This window comes from Kogia breviceps, chromosome 19 (assembly GCF_026419965.1).
Source record: "Kogia breviceps isolate mKogBre1 chromosome 19, mKogBre1 haplotype 1, whole genome shotgun sequence".
In the NCBI taxonomy this organism is placed as follows: domain Eukaryota; kingdom Metazoa; phylum Chordata; class Mammalia; order Artiodactyla; family Physeteridae; genus Kogia; species Kogia breviceps.
In genome coordinates this window covers 45194921-45217064 of record NC_081328.1, presented here as the reverse complement: position 1 = coordinate 45217064, position 22144 = coordinate 45194921, and the positions used below count along the sequence as shown (strand labels likewise).

At 40.7% G+C, this 22144-nt stretch overlaps 1 protein-coding gene across 4 annotated transcripts in view; it reads right to left on the bottom strand.

Moving 5' to 3' along the window:
- Positions 1-21419, bottom strand: part of B3GNTL1 (UDP-GlcNAc:betaGal beta-1,3-N-acetylglucosaminyltransferase like 1) — a 105046-nt gene extending 83627 nt beyond the window's left edge. For 2 of the 4 annotated variants that reach the window (XR_009332500.2, XM_067021304.1), the window contains exons 1-4: positions 21325-21413; positions 19714-19830; positions 19514-19613; positions 682-746 (exon numbers count right to left, since the gene is read on the bottom strand). Coding sequence is in view for 3 of the 4 variants with exons in the window: in XM_067021304.1 (XP_066877405.1) it covers positions 682-746; positions 19514-19613; positions 19714-19830; positions 21325-21387 (345 nt within the window). In the remaining variant the exon portion in view is untranslated. Of the gene's footprint in view, positions 1-681; positions 747-19513; positions 19614-19713; positions 19831-21324 lie in introns of all 4 variants that reach the window. The other 2 variants (XM_059046975.2, XM_067021303.1) reach the window with 2 other exon arrangements.
- Between the last annotated feature and the right edge of the window lie 725 nt (positions 21420-22144).

Sequence of the window (22144 nt, the reverse complement as noted above, 5' to 3'; positions counted from 1 at the left end):
TTTCTATCATTACAAATAACACTAAAGCCTCTTTGTACATAAATCTTTTTCAGAATTTCAAGGATACCTAGAAGTGAAATTCAGGGTCAAGGGCACAAGCATTTTTAAAGTTCTTAATACAAAATGCAAAATTATGCTGTCAGTGCTACCAGTTCACATTGCATTTCCAAACACTGAGTATCTACATTTGTAGAGAAATTTGTTAATTTGATTTTTTAAAGTAGTATCTCAGTTAATTTAATTTGTGCTTGATCACAAACAATGTAACATTTTTTAAAGGTCATTGTTTGCATGTCTACCTCTGAGAGTATGACTCCTGTCCTTTCCTATTTATCTACCACTCATTTTTCTTTGTGTTTTCTCACCAACTTGCATGAATTACTTCTATTTAAGGCTATTAATCTTTTAAGCATTGTATTTGTCAGCACCTTCCTAGCTTATCTTCACTTTGTATATATGTTTCTCTGCAGTGGGACTTTGTGTTTATATGTAACACTATTTATCAAAAATCAATTCCCGCATTAGGTGCTACAGCAATTAAACAGCAACAACTTATCAACCTTAAAGGCTGATTGTAACAGATTAGAACAATGATTTTCAAGAACCACACTAAAATGTAATACCTCTTAATTATTCAAAACATATAGTCACACATTTTAAATAAAACAAAGAGTTACTTACCGAATCCAAAAAGCAAAGGTAAGACCCTGAGCTCTGTGCTATTGCTTGATTTTTAGAATATCCGACTGTTTAAAAAAGAAAAGGAAAAGCTCTTTTAGAATTCAATTTTCAATGGATTCTCTTTCATAAAATTCAGTGTGATCCACACAGTAGGAAAGCTAGGAACATTCTGCACCACCAACTAAAAAATCAGGCCCCTTTAGAAGAAACTGATGGAGTAAGTATAATGATAAGAGACGACAGTCCATCCAGTACCAGTGTTAAAGCAGGATGTGCTCACAGGAGGAAAATAAAGTCAGCAAACATTTATCCGGTAGAGCACTAAGCTAAACCCTGGGGAATACTTTTAAAAAACAAAATTACAATGTCTCTAAATGGAAGAACTTGGGTAGAACTGGCAGGAACACTTTCTATAAAGTCTCTGTTGATAAAAGTCACGATACAGTTACCCGCCAGTTGGGGCCACATACACACGTGCGATCGGCTGGTAGAAGCTCCCTGGACTGGACACTTCGTGGGCAGTTACCTGAACACATATCTCAGTGATGAGTTACAGGCCCTGTCAGTGTCCACTGTTCCTGCACACACTGGGACCCCCAGCTCTCCCGGGAGGTACAGACCCTACTTCACCAAGACACGACCGGCACAAGAAGCCCTCCTGGGATGGAAAATACACCACGCGTATGAAAACACACAAGGATGGACAATCCTGGCCGCGCGTGGCGTGGGTGCCCCTTGCACGGCCGAGGACAGGAAGCAGACACCACGTGGGGACGGCACATGGAGCGCAAAGGCAGCAGATTCACCTGCGCACCTGGAAATCAGGGAAGCGGTTTCCCTTGGGGAGGGGGGCTTCTGGGGCCAGTGATGCCTCTCTTCATCGGGGTGCTGGCTGCACAGTGCGTGCAGTTTGTGAAAATTAATTGAGCTGTACAAAGATGATAGGTGTACTTTTCTGTACGGATATTATATCTTAAGAAATGTTTTAGAATCCTTGCCTTCAGAGGTTAGAACTGAGTTGGAAGGAGGGGTAACCGACAACCTACATTAAATGCCAAATGAACAGTGGGAAGCTCTAGGGAGGCTTATGGAGAGAAGACGAGACCACGGCAGAGGGGGCCAGAGCGATGACGTGAGTCTACAGCGAGAGAACGGGGTTCCGAGCGATGAACTGGGCAGCGGGCAACACGGGGAGCACGGGCAGCCTGCCAGGGAGGGCAGCCGGGGTAAGGCTTCCGAATAAGGAACAGAGCGCAGAAATGAACACACAGCAAGCTCCATGCTGAGGGCGGGGCAGGTCAGAGGAGGCACTTAGTCCAAAAGAGGGGACCAAGGGCCCTTCAAGAGGCACAATTCCCACCTTCCCTAGAAGGGAAATTCTGGTCCCTGAATCGTATCAGGGACACACTTCGATTTGGTGCCACCGAGGAAAGTCGCACAAAGCAGAACAGGTGTGGGCAGAGTTAAAACAATAAATCCCTCTTACTCAGAGCTGAGACCACCCGAAAACGTTGGCCCCAGGGGACACCAGCAAAGTGTCTGCCCCAGGCCTCACCCCGGGTGCTCCCCAGTTTTCTGCTGTAAGGGGAACAGCAGGAGAAGGCAGGTCCTTCCTGTTTCTCAGCCACATTCTGCAACAAACCACACTGCAACCAGAAGTAAGGACCTTGGCCCTCATGCAGGGCGTCAAAGGGTGTGACCCAGAGCAGTGTCTTTGGCTGTTTTCACATGAGGTAGCACCTTAATTTCCAGCATTAATCCTAGAGCTTGGCCAACCCAAACCAGTTAGCAAGACAGTCACAGATTTCAGAGAACCACAGGTAGAACAAGCAAGAGAAGGAAATGCACACAAGGGGAGACAGGGGCCTAGCTCCTGACCCCTGGGGATGCTTTAGCAACTACAGGTAAATCTCCATTATCACCACAAAGCAAGGCAGGCCCAGAGAAAGAGCTCATGGAATCAAAACGAAAAATGGGAAAAGACACACTGAAATTAACAGGAGCTGTGTTTAAAAAGTGGTTTTATTAGCGTTGGGTTTTAGAAGGGGAAAAAAATCAAACCCAAGAATTTGGGTAATGAAGGAAAATGCATCTACTAAGGAAGCTGAAAGTTTCTCACGATGAATCTTGTGTTTGGCAAAGATAAGGAATTTGCTTTAATATTATTGCCTTGAAAAGTCAAATGTTTGTGCCAGGGCCTGATGTTTGGGGAGGTCTGTCCCTTTGTGAGGGGAGTCGGTTGCCATGGCCACAGCAGGAAAAACTCCCGCCTCAGTGCGATATTAACATTCCTTACTCTTGGAGAGAAGAGGGTGGGATTGTGTTTTATTTCAATTTTAGCAAGTGACCACATTATTAAGAAATGTTTTGCTCTATTATGATATGAAATAATAGTAAATGAATCTTAACTCAATTTAAATACCCAACACTCCTGAAAATAGACACTTTGGATCTACATTATCCAGTAGTCGATATAACATTTCCTATTTAAGAAAATATTGTTCTAGGAAAATATGTCCTTTCTGACATACTCCAAATTAACTGTTTTATTAATGTGTAACATAGGATTCCCATGAATTCCCTTGCTTTATCCAACTTCAATGAGACAGCAGAATCATTTCTTCACAATGTTACAATTTACTTTTTTATTATTTATAGGATACATACAAATATGATGTGGCTCAAGTTATATCTACTCTATAAAAAGTGTTTTATAAATGATAAAACTTGCTTTTAAAGTGGAGATCAGACAAGCAATCACCACAGTCATCAAAATGCCTTTAAATCACTTTTGTTCAACTATGGAAGATGCGAAACCTCTTAATTAAAGAATACTTTGAAAGGTTGCTCATAGTAGTTTCAAAGACCACAATCTGTTTACACACATTTCAGAAGCAGGTTGAAATGGATGTTGCACAGTAATTGATCCATAAAAAATTTCTATTTCAAACAGACTAAAGATAATGAAAACAAGAAATAATTTGGGGGAAGATACTAAAAATATGTATGAGATGAGGAGGAGGAGGAGGAGGAGGAGGAGGAGACAATAACGGAACAGCTGCTGACTTCTCAAGGGCCCACCGTGTGTGGCCTCCTCTGGAACCTGGCACACATCAGCTTGTCCTACGCCCTCCCAACACCCACATGGGCACCTACTGCTACAGCCTGTTCACAAAGAAGGAAACGGCGGCACGGGGTGGGTGCAGTAGACCCAACCCCGCAGCGGCTCCAGAGAGAGCCCCCTCGCTCAAGCACCTGCCCTGCCGCCCATCCTCGGCACCTCAGATGCTGCACCAGAAGGCAGGACCATGTGCTGCCCTCGCCCACCACAAGGCACCTCTGCATGGGGTCACTGTGAGATGTCAGAGAACACGGTCTTTCCACAGGAACCTTCTAAAATCGTAAGGAAAAGGCTTTCTTCTTTTAAAAGACCAAGAGTTTAAAATTATTTCTGATTTAAAATTTTTTTCTAAAAATTTTATACAATTTTCTGCTTTCCTAAGTAGAGTGCACTGGCTGCTATTTGTGAGGAAGGCAAGGCAGGGCAGGGGACCACTTTCTGGGAGAGAAGTCTCTGCTTCATTCTCTGAAGCCCAACTATTTCTTAGCTCATTTTCACTAACATCCACCCTCTACCTGCCCCCCTTCCCAAAAAAAAAAAAAAAAAAATGCTGGCAGGAAGCTGCTAAAGGTAAAGTGAAGGGCACCTGCCCTGGCTGCCCTCAGTGGAAGGAGATGCACTTAAGCCCCTCGTGGAGAAGCACACTATCTTGAGAGCCAGTGTTCACAGACGCTTAAATCTGCTTGAGGGCGGGCCCCAGAGAGCTCCGATCCTAGCTGTGCCATCGACGGGGGCAGCGTGAACGCTGAGTAAATCAGGACTCAGGCGAGACCCACGTGAGCTTGCAAGGTGCACAAGCAAGAATCAGCAGGTGAGACCCACTGAGTCCCCTGACCACCCAACACCAGCAGAAAAGAGCAGAGAGAAAGCAGGAAGATGAGAAGGGGTCTTGGAGGACAAGAGGCATCTAGAAAGAGCAGAACTGTCTCTCCTGCTCACACCTCTCCCCTGAGAGCTACCCAGAATGCTTCAATCCTATGCCACAACCCTGCTGACCCACACATCCACCTAGAAAGGATCTGAGCAGCTGCGAACCTTTGTTTTGGCAAGTCACCCGCTGGGTCCGAACAGGATCTCATAGCCGAGCTAACACCCCCTGGATCTCATCTGAGGGGTATTCCAGAGGGATCCCAAACCTTCAGCTGTGTCGAGAGCTACAAGGTTCGCTTAAGACCAAGCTCACTATGGAGGTGAAGCTACACCATCCCTGAGGATTTTAAAGGAGTGCTTCTCAACCCTGGAAGCGCCTCAGTATGTTTCCGGACGCTTTTACAACCCGCACGCCATGGTTGCACCCCAGACCAATTACACGAGAACATCTTAGGGTAGGACTCAGGCATCAGGATTCTTAAAGCCGCTCCAGGCAATTCTAACAGGCAACCAAAGTTGAGGACTACTTTTTAAAGACAGACATGACTCCTAAAACCTACAGGAACCTGTACACCAGCCAGTCTTATCATCTGCCCTGCCTCTACCTTCAACCCCACCAGCCACAGTCTCATCATCTGTCCTGCCTCCACTTTCAGCTCTAGCAATGTGTGCAGGCATATTGTTTTCAAGTCTTATGTGAAAACTGTAAAGTCAAACTACTGGAAGCACACTAGATTACAATTAAAGCTAAAAATGCAAAGCGAACCATTTTACAGAAACAGAGGATGAATGAAGAAACAACCACAACTTGACCCAGCATCATGAAATTTCAAAACTCAAAACATAAAGAGAAAAATCTTAGGCACTTTCAGAAAAGATACCTTTAAAATAACAAGAATCAGACTTACATAAGATTTCTTACTAGAATCAGGGGATACCAGAAGATAATGAAGCAACTCCTCCAAAATTCTAAGGAAAATTATTTTGCACCTAGAATTCTATACTCAAACTGCCAATTGAGTATAAGTACAAAATAAAGACATTTTTAGACATGTAAATACTGTAAATATTTTACCCTCCACATACCGGATATGAAAAAATTACCTGAAGAAGTACTTAAGAGAAATTAAAAAGGAACATAATTTAAAAGAAAATTAAATAAAATAAAAAGAGAAGAAAAAAACCACCCCAAACAATGGTGCATGCGTATACAGTAGAAGGGAATAAAGCAGAAGATTTTTTAAAGGCGCCATAGATTTTGACACCTGGGAATCCCCTCAGTGTGCAGCATGGGGTTAGCAGCAGATTTATTTCAGTTCCTCCTCCAAGTCTAATCCACTAGGTGGTCTGCAGAGCATAACAGTTACTTAAAAAACCATTAGTGCTGTTTTTGCAAAGTTTAAGCTGTTGGAATCAACTAAGTACATAAAACAACAAGAGTTACAGAACAGAATGTAAAGATTATAAGCCCTGACAATATAGATATATTATGACAAACCAAACCTCTGAGGGGGGAAAAAAGAGAAAGGGAAGTGTGAAGTACCTACAGTGGGCTAAATGTTTCCCCTTTCATAGCAAGTATCAACTGACACTGTGAGTTAAATAAATCCAGTAGGAACTAGAAAACACTGGTTGCTTCTAGGGTGTGGAGCTTTTACATTTCATTGCAGATCTTTCTGTATGCCTGGATTTTCTTTTTTTTTTTTAACCACAAACTGGTATTAAAAAAAATCTGTAATTAGTCAAAGTAGACATTTATTCGTGAAAATAAGTAAATGGTTTTCCCGCCATCTAAATGCAGGCTGTGAGGCTAGTTTACATGGGAAGTTGAGACAAAAGTGGGCTGAATTGTTCTGCACAGTTATTGCTCTCATGAAGCTACATCAGCAAGTCTGAGACCTTCTGCTCTCACCCCTGAGCCAGACATGTAACCCCCACAAAAAACTACAGACCAATGTTCCATATGTATATAGATATAAAAATCCTTAAGAAAACCAAATAATTGCATTGTATGAAAATACTGTAGTGTTATGGCTGGTTAGTTCTGGCACTGCAAGAGTGGTTCACTGTTAAGAAAAATACTAATGTAATTTACTACAATAAAAATGTTAGGAGAAAAAAATAAGCAATCACCTTAACAGATACCTAAAAGACATCTAATAAATTCTACACTGACGCTTTTTTTTTTTTTTTCTGGCTGCACCATGCAGCACATGGGATCTTAGATCTTCATCAGGGATCAAACCAAAGTCCCCAGCACTGGAAGTGCAGAGTCTTAACCACTGGACCAACAGGGAAGTCCCTGATGCCTCATTTTATGAAGGCTTACTAAATTAGAAATATCAAGTTACCTTGATAAAGGTATCTATCAGAAAGCAATAGTAAATGTCATACTTTTAACACAGAAACACTACAAACATTCCCACTAAGCCAGCACAATAAAAGGATTCATTAATGTGATTCCACATTGTTCTTCTACCCCCCCAAAATATATGAAAAATAAAGAATAAATTAGAAATAAAGAAACAAAATTATAATATTTATTCAGGATTAGATTACCCAAATAGAAAATCTGGGATAATGTGAAAAACTATTAGTGTTGGACAACACAGGGAACCAGTGGAACTGGTAGTCTACCCTCTCTACCCAAGTCCAACACTAGAAACAAAAGGAGATCATAGACTCTGAACTTCTGATTTAAAAACTGCAAGAACCTCGAGAGGAGACAGAAGGAGGTTGTACCCTGACGTGGAAGGAAACCCAAACACCACGGTCCAGAGGCTCGCTGGGCAAGAACTTTTGGATTCTGTTCTTTCCTCCACCCGCCACTGTGTGGGGAGCTGATTGCCCACCCCTCCCTCCATCACTGTGAAGCAAAAGAACAGCAGGTTCAGGAGGCAGCACCAGGATCGGGAGAAGCTGTTCCCACAAGTACAGAAGACAGCCATTTCAGGCCTCCTCCTTCTCTTCTCCCTGTCCACTCCCAAAAGGAAAGGAATTGCATGGAACAGAGGAAGATGGAAGGATGAATAGAAGGAAGGGAAGTGGGGGGTGGGGGATGGGCAAAAGCAGTACAGGCAGGTTACCTAAGGGGCAAGCTCACCTGTGGGGGGAAGTACAGGCAGGTTACCTAAGGGGAAAGCTCACCTGTATGGGGAGGTGCTCTGGGGGCAGCAAGTAGGGACTAAAGGAAGAATAATAAAGCTTGTGATGAAATTTCTTCATCACAGGATCCACCAGCCAACACTCAAACATGCCAGATAAGCACATACAAAAGGTAAAAGAATTCATCGCCAGTAGACCATCACTGCAAGAAATGTTTTAAAAAGTCCAGGCAGAAGGAAAATCATAGAAGATGGAAATCTGGCTCTACACAAAGAAATGAAGAGCACTGAAAACTAAAACTATATGAGTAAATGAGTAATTTTCTTTCTTATTATTTAAATCTCTTAAAAAGATGATTGACTGTTTAAACTAAGTTAATACCAACGTTTGTGGGGTTTATGGTACGTGTAAAAGTAGAATGCATGACAACAACAGCAAAAAAGGCAAGAGGGGAGAGAAGGACTTGCACTGTCACAAGGTTCTCACACTATATGTGAAGTTGTACACACATTTGAGGGGCTGAACTTGGTAAGTGGACAGTATATTCTGTAAACTCCAAATCAACCACTAACAAGGCAAAAAACGAATTACAGCTAATAAGCCAACAAAGGAGATAAAATAGAACCAAAAGAAATTTTGATTGGAGCTGGCCTGACAGCACAAGTTCCACAGACTGCTTGCCAGCAAAACTGGTAAAAAATTATTTTTTAAAATAATTTAATTTTTAAAAATTATTTTTTAAATAAATTTTTTAAAATTATTTTTTTTAAACCCAACCATTTACAGTCTCTGGAAATGGCCCTAACACACAGTAAGTGAAAAAAATATTTATTCAAGAAAACCTACTAAAACTCAGTAATAGTGAGGGTCTAGGTATTTGAGCCAAGACCTGCTCCTTCCCTCCCCCAAGAAGGAAACCCCACCCCTGACAGGTTCAGCCGAAAATACAGGGTTCCCTCTTCTGCTAGGCCCATCAGAAAGCTATTTTCCTGGGAGAGATAGGGCATCAGCATTTCTCATTCTGACTCCAGGTACCTGTTGCTGAGGCTGAGTCCCAGGCAAATGCAGTTGAAAAGTGGGGCTCCCTTCTCCCACTCAGCCCCCATGCTGGGATGGATTCTCTGTCTACACTGAGAGTGGTTATCACCAATAATACTGGGGACCCAAATGCCCTTCCCCTAGTTTGTGGGGTGGGGGTTCCATACTGAGAGAGACATAGGGTTACTGTCCACCCCCTGCTTCATCTGCAACAGGGTGTGAAGTTCAAGCCCTAGGGCATACCCAAAACAGTGGTGAGAGGCAGCTGGTAAAGGAGATTGGTAGATTCATTGGCAGTATAGGCTAAACTGTGGGACAACCAGTTTGCTAGACATAAACGGGTAAGAGACAGCTGAGAAGAGCCCTCCTGATGTCAGAACAAACTTTAAACACTGACCTCAAGAACTATTCCTTTGAAGGAATCTGAATTCACTTGAATTATTCTTATATAGCAATTTATGCTCTTAGGAATTGTTGAAAACAGTAAAGCAGTCAGCAATAAGTGGAGCTTGACAGCTGGGTGTGGTCAGAGAAAGAGAGGCCAGCCCACACCACTGCCGCCTCAGGGTGACTGTGGGTACACCCAGCACTGTATTCCTGAGAGAGATCATTAGAGGTTTCACACTGCAACGGCAGGGGAGCAGACTTTACTAAAATTATCCAACCAGTCACTATACAAGCAAACAAGTCAATAATAATAACAAGCCTAGTCAGGGTAGGGGGGACCAGTACCCAGAGTTACTATAATATATTATCTAATATGTCCATTTCCAACAAAAATTAGGAGACATGCAAAGAAACAAGAAAGCATTACCCAGACACCGAATAAAAAGAAGGCCCAGAAACTTCTAGTGAGAACATCACGGTGTCTGATTTAACAAAGACCTCAAAGTAACCATTATAAATATGTTCAAAGACCTAAAGGAAACCATAATTAAAGAAGCAAAGAAAGGTATGAAGACAATGTCATATCAAATCAAGAGTATCAATAAAGAGACAGAAATTATTAAAAAGGACCAAATGGAAATTCTAGAGCTGAAAAGTATAACACTCTAACTAAAAAATTCCCTGGAGGAACTCAACAGTATATTTGAATTGGCAGAAAAATTAGCAAACTTGATGGATAAAAATAATGCAATCTGAAGAACAGAGAGAAAAAAGAATGAAGAAAAATAAACATGACCTCAGAGAAATCTGAAATACTATTAAAGACACTAATATATGCATAATAGTAGTACCAAAAGAAAAGGAGAGAGCAATAAGCACAAAAAATATTCAAAGATATAATGGCTAAAATCTTTGCAAATGCAGTGAAAAACATTAATCTACACATTCAAGAAGCTCAACAAACTCCAAGGAGGATAAACTCAATAGATTCACAACTAGATACATCATAGTAAAAACACTGAAAGCCAAAAACAGGGAGAAAATCTTAAAAGAGACAAGGGAAAAGAGGAAATCTCAGTAAGATTAACAGTTGACTTTTCAGCACAATGGAGGCCAGAAGGCAGTGGGATAACATATTCAAAGAACTCTAAGAAAAAACTGTTAACCAAGAATCCTATATCCAGTAAAACTATCTTTCAAAACTAAGGAGAAATTAAGACATTCCAAATAAACAAACACTGAGAGAAATTGTTGTTGATTCACCTTACAAGAGATACTAAAGGAAGTTCTTTAGATTAAAAAGATTGACCCCAGGTGATTCCAGGGAGTATTTTAAATCCATGAAAGAAAAAAAGAGAGCACCAGTAAAGTAATTGTTAATTATAAAAGACAATATAAATGCATATTTCTTCTCCTTTCTTCTGATAACTGAAGTAGCAGTAGTAAGAAAAATAATAATTGTATAAAACAATATGTAACAACCCAATCAAAAAATGGGTGGAAGATCTAAACAGACACTTCTCCAAAGAAGACATACAGATGGCCAAAAGGCACAAGAAAAGATGTTCAACATCACTAATTATTAGAGAAAGGCAAATGAAAACTACAATGAGGTATCACCTCACAACAGTTAGAATGGCCATCATCAAAAAATCTACAAACAATAAATGCTGGAGAGGGTGTGGAAAAAAGGGAACCCTCCTGCACCGTTGGTGGGAATGTAAATTGATACAGCCACTATGGAGAACAGTATGGCAATTTCTTTAAAAACGAAACATAGGGCTTCCCTGGTGGCGCAGTGGTTGCGAGTCCGCCTGCCGATGCAGGGGACGCGGGTTCGTGCCCCGGTCCGGGAAGATCCCACGTGCCGCGGAGCGGCTGGGCCCGTGAGCCGTGGCCGCTGAGCCTGTGCGTCCGGAGCCTGTGCTCCGCAACGGGAGAGGCCACAGCAGTGAGAGGCCCGCGTACCACAAAAAAAAAAAAAAAAAAAAAAAAAAAACGAAACATAGAGCTACCATATGATCCAGCAACCCACTCCTGGGCATATATCTGCAGAAAACCATAACTCGAAAGGATACACGCACCCCAGTGTTCACTGCAGCACTATTACAATAGCCAGGACATGGAAATAACCTATATGTCCATCGACAGAGGAATGGATAAAGACGATATGGTACATATATACCATGGAATATTACTCAGTCATAAAAAAGAATGAAATAATGCCATTTGCAGCAACATGGATGGACTTAGAGACCGTCATACAGAGTGAAGTAAGTCAGAAAGAGAAAAACCAGGGCTTCCCTGGTGGCGCAGTGGTTGAGAATCCGCCTGCCGATGCAGGAGACACGGGTTCGTGCCCTGGTCCGGGAAGATCCCACATTCCGCGGAGCAACTAAGCCCGTGAGCCATGGCCGCTGAGCCTGTGCGTCCGGAGCCTATGCTCCGCAACGGGAGAGGCCACAACAGTGAGAGGCCCGCATACCGCAAAAAAAAAAAAAAAAAAAAAAGAAAGAGAAAAACCAATATCGTATATTAATGCATATGTGTGGAATCTAGAAAAATGATACAGATGAACCAGTCTGCAAGGCAGAAATAGAGACACAGATGTAGAGAACAAATGTATGGACACCAAGGAGGGAAAGCAGGGGATGGGGGGTGGGATGAATTGGGAGACTGGGATTGACATATATACAATAATATGTATAAAATAGATAACTAATAAGAACCTACTGTATAGCACAGGGAACTCCACTTCACTATACAGCAGAAACTAACACAACATTGTAAAACAACTATACCCCAATTTTAAAAAATGGTACAAATGAACCTATTTACAAAACTGAAATTGAGTCACAGATGTAGAAAACAAACTTATGGAAGGGGCAGTATACATTGGGAGATTGGGACTGATACACACACACTACTATATATAAAAGATAACTAATAAGAACCCACTGTTTAGCACAGGGAACTCTATTCGGTGCCCTGTAATGAACTACATGGGAATGGAGTCTAGAAGAGAGTGGATATATGTATATGTATGGCTGATTCAGTTTGCTGTACATCAGAAACTAACACAACATTGTAAATCAACTATACTCCAATAAGAAATTAATTTAAAAAACAATATGTAAGTAATGTATTGTTGGGTCTATAACATACAGAAACTCTGTATCTGGCAAAACTATCCTTCAAAAATGGAGAAATTCACACATTTGCAGATAAACAAAAGCTAAGGGAGATATTCACTAACAGATCTGCCCTACAAGAAATGCTAACAGGAGTCCTTCCGGCTCTAATTAGAACACTAGACAGTAACTTGAAACCATACAAACAAATGAAAAACATTGATGAAGATTACTATGTAGCTAAATATAAAAGCCAGTATTATTTTATTTTCAGTTTGTATTTTTCCCATATGATTTAAAAGACACATTAAACAATGATTATAAACCTATGTTAATGGGCAAATAATAAAGATGTAATTTGTGACAAAAATGATATAAAGTGGGAGGTACACAGCTGTACAGGAGCAGAACTTTATACCCTATTAAAGTTAAGTTGGTGTTAATTCAAATTAGATTGTTATAAATTTAAGATGTTAATTGTAATCCCCACAGTGATGACTAAGAAAATAACTTACAAATACACACAATAGGAAATGAGAAAGGAATAAAAATGGCACACTAGTAATAACCAATTAAACACAAAGGAAAGCACTAATGGAGAAGTGAAGAATAAAAGAGATAAACAGCATATAGAAAACAATAGCAAAGTTGCTAAAGTCCTTCCTCAAAAGTAATTACTTTAAATATAAATGCTCCCATTAAAAGGCAAAGATTGGCAGAATGGATTAAAAAAACACATGATCCATTTAAATGCTACAGGAGATTCATCTTAGATCCAAAGGCACAAATAAGTTGAAAGTGAAATGATGGAAAAAGATATTCCATTCAACCAGCAACCAAAAAAGTGCTGGAGTGATTAAACTAGTACTAGGGAAAATAAACCCTAAGTCAGAAATTGTTACAAGAAACAAAGGACACTATATATTGATGAAAGGGTCAATCAAGAAAATATAACAATTATAAAACTGTACACATCTAACAAGAGAGCCCCAAAATAAATGAAGCAAAAATGAACAGAATTGAAGGGAGGAACAGATAATCCTACTATAGTAGTTGAATTCTTCAGCACCTCACTTTCAAGAATAGATAGAACATCAAGAGAGAAGATCAGTAAGGTAATAGAGGACTTGAACAACACTATAAACCAACAGACCTAACAGACATATACAGAACACTCTACTCAATAACAGCACAATATGCATTCTTCCTAGGTGCACATGCAACATTCTCCAGGACAGACCACATGTCAGGCCACAAAACATATCTCAAAAATTTTTTAAAGACTGAAATCAGATTAAGTATCTTCTCTGACCACAATGGAATGAAACTAGAATTCAATAATGAAGGGACAAATATGTGAAAATTAAACAACCTACTCTTAAATAAACAATGGGTCAAATAAGGGAAATTAGAATATACTTAAGAGATAAATAAAAATAAAAATACAGCATACCAAAACTTACAGGATGCAGCAAAAGCAGTGATCAGAGGGAAATTTATATATAATTGTCTACATAAAAGACATCTCAAGTCAACAACCTAACTTCACACGTTACGGAGCTAGAAAAAGAAGAACACATTAAACACACAGCTAGCAGAAGGAAAGAAATAATAAAGATCAGAACAGAGATAAATGAAATAAAGACTAGAAAAACAACAGAGAAAATCAATGAAACCAAAAGTTGGTTCTTTGAAAAGATCAACAACATTGACAAACCTTTGGTTAGACTAAGAACAAAGAAGCTTCAAATTACTAAAATCAAAAATGAAAGTGGGGAGACTTCCCTGATGGTCCAGTGGTTAAGACTCTGCACTTACACCTCAGGTGGTGCAGGTTCGACCCCTGGTCAGGGAACTAAGATCCTACAAGTCGTGAGGCACGGCCAAAAAAAAAAAAAGAAAGAAAGAAAAGAAAAGAAAAAGAAAGGGGTTCATTACTACTAAATTTAACAGAAACCTAAACAGATTATAATTGAATATTATGAACAACTGTATGCCAACAAATTAGATAACCTAGACGAAATGGACAATTTCTAGAAACACACTATCAAAACTAACTCAACAAGAAGTAAAAAATCTGAACATACCTATAACAAATACAGAGATTGAATCAGTAATCAAAATCTCCCAACAACAGTAAAAAAGCCTAGGATCAGATGGTTCCACTAGTGAATTCAACCAAACATTTAGAGAATTAACAACAATCTTTCTCAAACTTTTCCAAAAAAAAAAAAAAAATAGAAGAAAAGGAAACACATCTTAACTCATTCTACAAAGCCAGCATTACTCTGATACTATAGTCAGATGGAGACATCAGAAGAAAGGAAAACCACATACCAATATCCCTTATGAATATCTATGTAGAAATCCTCAACAAAATACTGGCAAACTAAATCCAGCAGCATATTAGAAAGATTATACACCATGACCAAGTGGGATTTATCCCAGTAATGCAAGGGTGGTTCAACAGATGAAATCAATCAGTATAATATACCACCTTAATAGAACTGAAGGAAAAAAACCTACATGATTATCTCAATTGATGCAGAAAAAAGATTGGACAAAATCCTCTTTCACGATAAAGAAAAACACGGTCAACAAACTAGGAATTGAAGGGAACTTCCTCAGCATGATAAACAGTATTTATAAAAATCCACAGCTAACATAATACTCAATGGTGAAACACCATATGCTTTCCCCCTAAGATCAGGATCAAGACAAGGGTGTCTCCTTTCTGCGCTCCTATTAAACACTGGAAGTTCTAGCTGGAGCAATTAGGCAAGAAAAAGAAATAAGGCATCCAATTAAAAAAGGGATAAGTAAAACTATCTCAGTTGCAGATGACATGATCTTAAATATAGGAGATCCTAAAAACTCACAAAAAAACTACTAGAGCTAATAAACAAGTTCAACAAAGTTGCAGGATACAAGATCAATACACAGGAAAATCAGTTTTCCTATACACTAACAATGAACAATCTGAGAAGGAAATTAAGAAAACAATTCCATTCACGCTACCATAAAAAATAATAAAATGCTGAGGAGTTTATTAAACCAAAGAGGCAAAAGACTTATACATTGAAAGTTATAAAACATTGATAAAAGAAACTGAAGAAGACCTAAGACCTAAGGAAAGATATTCTATGTTCATGAATTGGAAGACTTAATATTGTTAAAGTGACAACACAACCCAAACAGATATACAGATTCAATGCCATCCCCATCAAAATTCCAATGGTCTTTTTTGCAGAAATGGAAAAACTGATCCTAAAATTCATATGAAATTGCAAAACAATTTTGAAAAAGGAAACCGAAGTTGGAAGACTCATACATCCCAATATCAAAACCTACCACAAAGCTATGGTAATCAAAGCAGTGTGGTACTGGCATAAGAATAGAGTCCAGAAATGAACCCATTCATTTACGGTCAAGTGATTTTCTCAAGGGTACCAAAACTTTCAATGGAGAAAGAATAGTCTTAAACAAACAGTGTTGGAACAACTCAATATCCACATGCAAAAGAATGAAGTTATACTCTTACTTCACACCATATACAAAAATGAACTCAAAATAGAACAAAGACCTACATAAAAGAGCTCAAATTATAAAACTCTGAAGAAAACAAAGGAGTAAATGTTCATGACCTTGATTAAGCAACCATTTCTTAGAAAGGACACCAAAAGCACATAAAATGACAGCAAAAATCAATTGGATTTAATCAAAATTATAATTTTTGTGCATCAAAGATTATTCTCAGGAGAGTGAAAAGACAATCCAAAGTATGGGAGAAAATATTTGCAAATCATATATTTGATAAGGGTCTAGTATCCAGAATATATAAAGAACACTTACAGCTCAACAACAAAAAGGCAAACAATCCAATTTTAAAATGGTCAAAGGACTTGGATAGACATTTCTCCAAAGAAGATATACAAATGGACAACAAGCACACAAAAAGAGGCTCAATATCATTAGTCAGTAGAGAAATGCAAATCAAAGCCACAATGAAAAACCATTTCATACTCACTAGGATGGCTATAATAAAAAAGAACACAGGGGCTTCCCTGGTGGCGCAGTGGTTGAGAATCTGCCTGCTAATGCAGGGGACACCAGTTCAAGCCCTGGTCTGGGAGGATCCCACATGCCACGGAGAAACTACGCCCGTGAGCCACAACTACTGAGCCTGCGCGTCTGGAGCCTGAGCTCCGCAACAAGAGAGGCTGCGATAGTGAGAGGCCCGCGCACCGCAATGAAGAGTGGTCCCCGCTTGCCACAACTAGAGAAAGCTCTCACACAGAAACGAAGACCCAACACAGCAAAAATAAATAAATTAATTAATAAACTCCTACTCCCAACGTTTAAAAAAAATTTTTTTTAAATAAAAATAAAAAAGAACACAGAAAATAAGAAGTGCTGGTAAGGATGTGGAGAAACTGGAGCCCTCATACATGGTTAGTGGCAATGTAAAATGGTGCAACTGATGTGGAAAATAGTTTGGCAGTTCCTCAATATGCTGAACATAGAATTACAATATGACCCAGCAATTCAACTACGAGGTATATACCCAAAGGAACTGAAAACCTACGTTGAAACAAAAACTTGTACACAAATGTTTATACTAGCGCTCTTCACAACAGCCAAAAGGCAGAACAACCCAAATGTCCCTCAGCTGATGAATGGATAAACAAAATATGGTACATCTATACAGTTAAATATTGGGTTGGCCAAAACGTTCGTTTGGTTAATGAATACATTGTTCAATAAAGTTCTCAGTGCAAATGAAAAATGTCTTTTATTTTTACTTAAAATTGGCCAACCCAATCTTATTCCCTCATAAAAAGGAATGAAGTACTAATATATGCCTCAACATGCACCTTAAACACATCTTGCTACATGAAAGAAGCCAGTCACAAAAGAACACATATTATATGATTCCATTTATACGAAATGTCCAAAACAGGCAAATCTACAGACAGAAAGTAAATCAGTGGTTGTGTACGGCTGGGGGGGATGTGGGATGGAGGGTGATAACTAAAGGATACAGGGTTCCTTTTTGAGGTGATGAAAATGTTCTAAAATTGACTGTGGTGGTAGCTGCACACATCTTTGAACATACTACAAAACACTTGATAGTATACTTTGATGGGTGGATTGTATGGTATATAAATTGTATTTTAATAAAGCTGTTATAAAAGATATTTAATTAATCCAAGGAAGGCAGAGAAAGAGGAAAATGGAATGAAGAATAGATGCATCTTATATAAGATAGTAGCAAGAAGAGAGACTCAAACCTAACCACATCAATAATCACATTACATGTAACTAATGTAAACATCCCAGTTAAAAGGCATAAATTGTCAGATTGGATTTTAAAAGCATCATCACATGTTGTCTACAGGAATCTATAAGGGAGGGGGCATCCTTTAAATATAAAGACAGGAATGGGTTAAAAGAAAAAAAGATGGAAAAGATACACTATGCTAACACTAGTCAAAATAAAGCCAGAGCAGTTATAGTAATATCAAACAATGTATATTACCAGAGGTCAGGAGGGTTATTCATAATGAAGAAGGGGTCAATTCTTCACAACAATCTCAAATATTAACAGAGTTTCAAAATACACAAAGCCAAAAATGATAGAACTATAAGGAAGAATAATAAATCTACAATTAGAGTTGGAGATTTCAATACCCCGCCTCAGTAACTGAGAACAAGTAGACCTTGTATCAACAAGGATGCAGTAGATTTAAACAAGACTGTGCCTGACTGGACTTGATTTACGTTTACAGAAAACTCCACCAACACCAGCAGATACACAACCTTCTCAAGTGCACACGGAACATTTGCCAAGATAGGCCTTATCCTGGGCTATAAAGTAAATCTTACTAAATTTAAAAGATTCAAGTCAAAAAAGTATGTTCTCTTACTTCAGAGGAATTAAATCAGAAATGAATAATAGAACGATATCTGGGAAATCCCTCAAATATTTGGAAACTAAATACTACACTTCAAATAATCCATAAATCAAAGAAGAAATCAAAGGGGAAATCAGAAGGTATTTTGAAGCTGAGTGAAAATTAAAACATAACATATCAGAATTTGTGGGATGTTGCTAATGCAATAGTTAGAGGGGAATATATATCACTAAATGCCTATGTTAGAAAATGAGAAAGGTCTCAAACCAATGACCTCAGCTTTCACCTTAAGAATTACAAAAAGAGGGGCTTCCCTGGTGGTGCAGTGGTTAAGAATCTCCCTGCCAATGCGGGGGACATGGGTTCAAGCCCTGGTACGGAAAGATCCCACAGGCCACGGAGCAACTAAGCCCGTGCGCCACAACTACTGAGCCCGCGTGCCTAGAGCCCATGCTCCACAACAAGAGAAGCCACTGCAATGAGAAGCCCGTGCACCATAATGAAGAGTAGCCCGCTCTTGCCACAACTAGGGAAAGCCCACGCACAGCAACAGACCCAACGCAGCCAAACATAAATAAATTAATTAACTAAAAGAACCAATTAAACCCAAAGTGAGCAGCAAGAAAATAATAGAGTCAAAATAGAAAACAGACAAAATAGGAAAAAGAAAAACAATATAGAAAATCAATGAAACCAAAAGCTGCTTCTTTAAGAAGATTTCTTTTTTTTTTTTTTTTTTTTTTTTTTTTTTTTTTTGCGGTACGCAGGCCTCTCACTGCTGTGTCCTCTCCCGTTGCGGAGCACAGGCTCCGGACGCGCAGGCTCAGCAGCCATGGCTCACGGGCCCAGCCGCTCCACGGCATGTGGGATCCTCCCAGACCGGGGCACGAACCCGTGTCCCCTGCATCGGCAGGCAGACTCTCAACCACTGCACCACCAGGGAAGCCCAAGATTTCTTTTTTTAATGGACAAAAACAAATCTAATGTCACAAGAAAAGAATTTTAAAAATTAGAGGTGACCAATAATGACCAATCACACGAGGAATAAAAACACCCAGTGGCTTTCTGTTGGGCTGAATAAGTAAAGAATGAGCAGTGGATGTACACAAATCCTTACTGAAGCGTAAGAAAGCCAGGCTTACCATGTCCTTAATAAGTGGTATACTCAAGTATTACTCAGGATAATTTTCACCAGGATTTGAACAACAGGAAACTATTTAAGTACATAAGTCGATAAGAATAATAAACTAAACACGGTTACTGACCTCCTCGGGGAGAAGGAGAATCGTGCCCTCCAATGACCACGAGGATGCCGGAACCTTCCAGCTTCTCTTTCCATTTTTCAATGATAGTCATGGACTTGTCCTGAAAGCACGAGGACGTTGGCAGGTCAGGAAACTTTCCTCCAAACAGTCAGAGATGACTTACACTAGGGCTAAATCACCAACAGGAAGTTCATAAATACCTTACTGGCATCATTAAAAATGGAAAGCTCCATGGAGCCTTCGAAGTCCTGCTGCAAAACAGACCCCAAGCACTCGTCCAGCCATGGTTCAGCGTCATGGACCGGGAGGATAACAGACTGGAATTCAAAACAAACCGATTGAGAAGCAAGTGTGGAAACTGAATACTCTTTCCATGGCTCTAATTTACTTCCCCATTACCATCCGCACAATGCTTATTTCCAAAGGGCAAGACCTGACTTACAGAGTAACCCAGAATAAGGCTTCCAGGGAAAGAATATGTCCTGACAAAAAAAAAGGTGTCTATGCCTTCTCTCAAGATTTATTGTCTTAGATTTCCCAGAATTGGTCTTTTGGATGCTTTTGAAAAGGAAATAAAAACCTGAAAGGCATCAAAAATGTTCCCAATTCAACGGCAAATTCATGTGTTTCCCAATCAGTGGTCAGAAACATCATCATTTTGGTTGAAACAAGCATCTGTGTATCTTGAACCTACTCATGAAATAAGCATATTCAGTAAACCATTATGTTAGAGAAACTGCAACAAAGAAACTCTTTTAAGTACCCCCATACTTGCTTTAACAAAGTATGGGGGCGGGGCTGGGAAAAGGGGAGGTGACCTCCCTCCAGCTCTCTCTTCCTTTGCTCTACTCAGCTTAGGATAATTTGGCACTGTCCTCTTCTCATAGGGCCCACATAAAACAAAAATTTATGAAGTGTATGGAGTAAAACCAGTGAATCTTGACTGCCAACGAAACAACTGATTACAGGATTTGTCTTAATTCTGTATATTACCACATTAAGCAATACAGAATACCCAAAGATAGAAGTTACAGTCGGTCCTCACCCTTGAGTTTATACCCTAACGAAGAGTGGACACATTCCCAAGTAAGAAAACAGAAACACAGGTCATCCAGGTGTGAGCGTGTGTCTACATATGCACACACGTGCAAACATACATACATGCATATATGTATGAATTATATCTATACAGAATATAGATATTTTAAATGCTAAATCTGAATATGGTTATGAAAAGCTCACAGAAATAAGCACTGAAAATACAGTTCTGTCAAGTTCTTTACTCTGAGGATGTGATTCAACAGTGGCATCCCTTCCTGAATTTATGTTATCCACATAAATAGTTCCCTAATTTACTTACATATTTACTTTACTTTGGAATTATTTTTTAAAGGAAAGAATATTTTTACTGTTTTCAAGATCTACAATACAAAACATAATGTGAATTTCTGCCAAAGATGTGCCTTGATTAATCTCTGTTCGCACTCTTGCTGGTGCTTTAACGTTGATTTGGGCAGAGACCCTTATAAGCTGCCCAAGAGAAGAGGCGGTGGTGGTGTGGGAAATGGAGACCCAGGATGGGGAGAGGAGGGAGGGAGGGATGGAGGGGAGCGGGGCGAGTGGAGAGGAGAGGAGAGGAGGGGACAGGAGACGACCAGAGAGTCGGGGAGTCAGAGAGTCAGGGAGGGGTACTGACGCTGAGGGGCGGGGAGGGCCGAGGAGGGGCGAGGAGGGACGAGGAGGGACGAAGAGGGGCGGGGCGCCACGCCACCCCCAACCCCACCTCCCACCCCCGCCAACCCAGCACCTACCACTTGGACAGGGGTGCGGGTCTGGCCGAGGGCGGCGGCAGCCGGGTACCCGCTGGCCTGCATGGCGCGCGCTCCTCGGCCGCCCCGCCCACTCCGGCCTACGGCGCGTGCGCGGGCGTCTCGCCGGGAGGCGGGGCCGAGGCCAGGCACCTCTGATTGGCGCAGAGGGACGTCGATCCAGCGGGGACCTGCAGGCAGTGGAGAGGCGCGGCCTAGAGCGACTGAAGGACGGTCTAGCCACAGCCACAAGCACAGCCCCCCCTCCACCGTCCACCCCGCTACAGCCACACACACACGCACACGCACACACACACTTCCCCCCGCCTCCTCCCCAAGGGAGCTCATCTGGTCGGCTCAGAGGTCCTCAGTGAAGCAAGTGTTACAGGAGTTCCTGGGTTGTGCAGAAGGTGGGGTTTGTGGGAAGACGCTACGCTGTCCCGGTGGCTATGGCTTCCCACGTGTGTCCCTTCTCTGACCAGGAAAGGTTCTGTGTGAAGAGCAGGCGATGGTCCCCTGCACTGGCGACGGGACGCCTGAGCGGCCCCCTGTGGAGCACCGGGCCCCGGGGTTCCGCGCCGCCCGGGGGCCGAGGGGACCGCCTGTCACGCGGGTGCCCCGACCCATCTGGATCAGTGAGCACGTCATAGCCTTTACCGCCCCAAATCAATGTTAAGTGCAAATCCTTCTACAAAGTAGCAATTATGATAAAGCCAAACTTCTGTTTCATGTCTTGTAAGCATCGCCTCAAATGTCATTTTTCCTTAAACTGCATCAATATTTTCAAAGCCTATTGCACAGATTGAAACGCTTAGGTCAGATG